The 3,620-nt window shown below is 40.4% G+C and overlaps 1 protein-coding gene across 1 annotated transcript; it reads right to left on the reverse strand.

Annotated features, from left to right (window-relative positions):
* Positions 1-673: 673 nt before the first annotated feature.
* On the reverse strand, positions 674-1,772 carry LOC100931611 (olfactory receptor 9I1-like). Its single transcript, XM_031941952.1, has one exon. The coding sequence runs from the start codon at positions 1,755-1,757 to the stop codon at positions 816-818; it is 942 nt and encodes a 313-aa protein (XP_031797812.1). The 5' UTR covers positions 1,758-1,772; the 3' UTR covers positions 674-815.
* Positions 1,773-3,620: the final 1,848 nt, after the last annotated feature.

Consider the following 3,620-nt stretch of genomic DNA (forward strand, 5'->3'; position numbering starts at 1 on the left):
AATGTCAGGTAAACTCTATAAGCCTCATTTTCCTTATCCCTAAAATGGATTAAAAATGCCTATAATGTTGCCTTCAAGTGATATATAAGGGGAGAGGCAATGTTGCATGATGCTCAAGTCATCCTGGAAGTCTGAAAAGACCTCCATCTAGTCTCATTTCTGACACATAGTGTTGGAGTGACTCTATGAAAGTCACTTAGTCTCTTAGGTCCCCATCCAACTCTCTAATAATCTAAGCTGCAGAGAAGATCTAATCTTAATTGATAGAAGGAGTTTTCTCTTGAGGAATGACCTCAACTGCTCACTGGAGCTGTCCCAAAAAATCTGAATAATGAATGTAAATGAACATAAAACTGATAATAGATGTAAAGAACTTTGCACATCTTAAAACACTGTATAAAACACTAGCTTCAGTTTCTTGGTCTATGAAGACTAAATAAAGGAGACTAATAGCACATATTGTACCTACCTAATAGAGATGTTATGAGGATCAGATGAAATGATATATGGAAAACATTTTGTGAACCTTCATATGAGCAAAGGATCATGGTATGGAAATTGAAGGTACTCTCAAGGCTATCCCCCTCATTTTAAAGATGAGAAAACTGAGACTTATGAAGGCAAGAGAGAGAGAGAGAGAGAGAGAGAGAGAGAGAGAGAGACTGACTTGTACAGGTTACATAGTTAATACATGTCTGGGGCAGGATTGGGAAGCACTCTTATTGTTAAAATCATGAGATGAGGAGGCTGTGTTAAAGGGATATTTCCCAAGCTTGATGGATTTAAATGTTTCCTGATCTGATGGCACTAGAACCTCACATTGCTTGAGAGATCTTCACTCTCCTGAATATTTTCTTCAGAGCCTCCTTCACCTCTTTGTTCCTCATACTGTAGATAATGGGGTTCATCATAGGAATAATCACCGTGTAGAACACAGACACAATTTTATCCTCCTCCAGAGACGTGACCGCCTTACTCCGTAGATACATGAAAATGAGGGTTCCAAAGAAGAGGGCAACTGCGGTCATGTGGGAACCACAGGTGGAAAATGTCTTGGCCCGTCCACCAGCAGAAGGGATGCGTAGAATCACCCTGATGATGAACAGGTAGGAGATGAGAATGATGCTCATATTAATCATGATCACTAAGAAGGCAAAGATGAAAATGACCAGCTCCTGGAGTCCAGTTTCCATGCATGAGAGCTTCAGCAAGGGAGGTAAGTCACAGAAGAAGAAGTCCACCTGACTGGATTTGCAGAAAGAAATGGAGAAAGTCATACCTGTACGGATTATGGCGTTGACCATGGCCCCAGAATAGGCTCCCATCACCAGTCCAAGTCGGGTTTGTGGAGTCATGACTGTGACATAGAGGAGGGGGTTACATACGGCCACGTAGCGGTCATAGGCCATCACGGCCAACAAGAAGCACTCGGTGCTGGCACAGAGGGTGAAGAAGAAGTATTGCGTGGCACAGTGCTCATAGGTGATTAGGGTCCCACCGGTCTTCAGGGTCCCGAGCATCTGAGGGATAATGACAGAGGAATAGCACAAATCCAAGAAGGAGAGATGGCTGAGGAAGAAATACATGGGAGTCTGGAGTCGCAGGTCACTCTGGATTAGAAAGATCATCCCCAGATTGCCACCGATGGTGATGAGGTAGAGAGTCAGAAAGGTGAAGAAAAGGACAATCTGCAGCTTGGGCCCCACAGGAAACCCCGTTAGGACAAATTCTTTCACCGAAGTGCCATTCGCCTCCATCAAGGCAAGGAGACTTCTCTGTAGGAAGAAGGATGTTACAAAGAGAGAGATCACTTACATTTAGAATCCTAACTACAGACCTCAGATCAACCCACTAATTTATATATGAAAAAATAAGCCAAAAAGGTTAATTAACTTATCCAAAGTCACCTAGTAGTAAATATAAGGTAGGTTTTGAAGCTGGGTCCTCTGACTCGTAGAGATGGTATTTGCTCCTTTGTACCAGGATAGTAGGACAGAAAATCATCTTTCTTTTTGTGAGAAAGAAACTGATTCTCAGGAAAGTAAGTTGGGAAGTAGCAGGACTGGGATTTAAACTGACATTCAGCTCTTTTTTTCAGTCTCTCCATTTTACTGAGTAGGCAATGGAGACTCATAGGGGAAAAATAACTTGGTTCAAGTCACACAATTAACTTGTAGCCCTTAAACCTGGCTCTTTGGAAGTAAAATATATCATCATTCCTCATTTTACCAAGATGGAAACTGAAGTTCAGGAGACAGGGAATAATTTGCCCAACATCACACTTGTACTAAGTGGCAGAATTATGGAAAAACTCAGGTCTTTTGACCTCAACCCCAGTCCCCTTTCCACTCACAATGCCTGAATGGCTTGGCTTAGTCAAATCTCAGTGCCCTGGGAAGAACTTAGATGAATTATCCTTTATTAACTCCATAGGAGATACCCTAGACAGGCACCGGAAGTGCCCTTTCATGGAAAGAAGCTAATCAGGTTAGGAGAAAAGATAGACTCACTTCCAACATGGCCTCCAACATCCAAGAAAGCGGTCTACTGGTCCTAATCAGGTTGTCCAACAAACATTGAAGTGATTTTTATGAGCAGTTTGCTGTAATAGAAAATAGAAATAAAAATATAAAAAAGACACCAGGCCCAATTTCTAGAAGCCTACACCCTAGTGTGGGCATGGGACATGAGAAATTTCAAGGCAAATTCAAGTATGGGAAGGGCCTATTGAGGCATCTAGATGTCATGGAAGAAAAGAAGATTTATAGTCATGGGATTCAAGTTCAGTTCCTGGCTCTGTTACTTATTACATGTGTGACTTTGGACAAGTTCCTCAATTTCCCTAGATCTCATTTTATATGAAATGAAATTATGTATAAAATGAAAAGGTTGAACTATTTCACCTTTGAATTTCCTTTCTTTTCTGGATCTATAATCCTATGATTCCATAAAACTGAAAAAAAGAAAAAGAAAAGAAAAGAAAATGGGGCAATCAAATGGTGCTGCCATTTAATAGAGTACTGTATCCAAAGTCAAGAAGACTCCTTTTCCTGAGTTCAAATCTGGTTTCAGATACTTACCAGTTGTGGGCCTGGTATTCTTAACCCTGTTTGCCTCAGTTTTCTCATCTATAAAATGAGCTGAGAGAATGGAATCATGAAGAATAGGAAATAACTAAACCACATTTTATGTAAGGAAAACTTTCCTAACTGGAGCTGTCCAAAAGTAGAATGGGTTGACTCCAGAGATAGTTTCGCCTCTCTAAAATCAGAGCAGAGTAAAGCCATGTTATATCATATCATATTATGGTATGGTTTGGCATGGAATATTATGTTGTGACATATTGTCACATCATGTCATATTGTGTCAGGTCATAAACTATTGTGTCATCATATCATGATGGGTACAGTATGGACTCAATAGTCTCTGTGGTACCTTCTGATGCTGAGATTCTGAGTTCATTTTAAAGCTTCAAGCTTTAACTATAGGACTTTAATAAGACTCTTCCATGGAAATGGGAAAGATAGAGCATGTGTGTGCAAGAGAAGTACTTTGGAAAAATGGGCTAAGCTAGAGATCTGAATAGAGGGAGACAAATTTAAATCCTATTTCTGATTCTT

Source organism: Sarcophilus harrisii, chromosome 6 (genome assembly GCF_902635505.1).
Source record: "Sarcophilus harrisii chromosome 6, mSarHar1.11, whole genome shotgun sequence".
Classification (NCBI taxonomy): domain Eukaryota; kingdom Metazoa; phylum Chordata; class Mammalia; order Dasyuromorphia; family Dasyuridae; genus Sarcophilus; species Sarcophilus harrisii.

Excerpts from the sequence above, each read along its gene's own strand:
- LOC100931611 (XM_031941952.1), bottom strand. The coding sequence starts at position 1,757 with ATGGAGGCGAATGGCACTTCGGTGAAAGAATTTGTCCTAACGGGGTTT.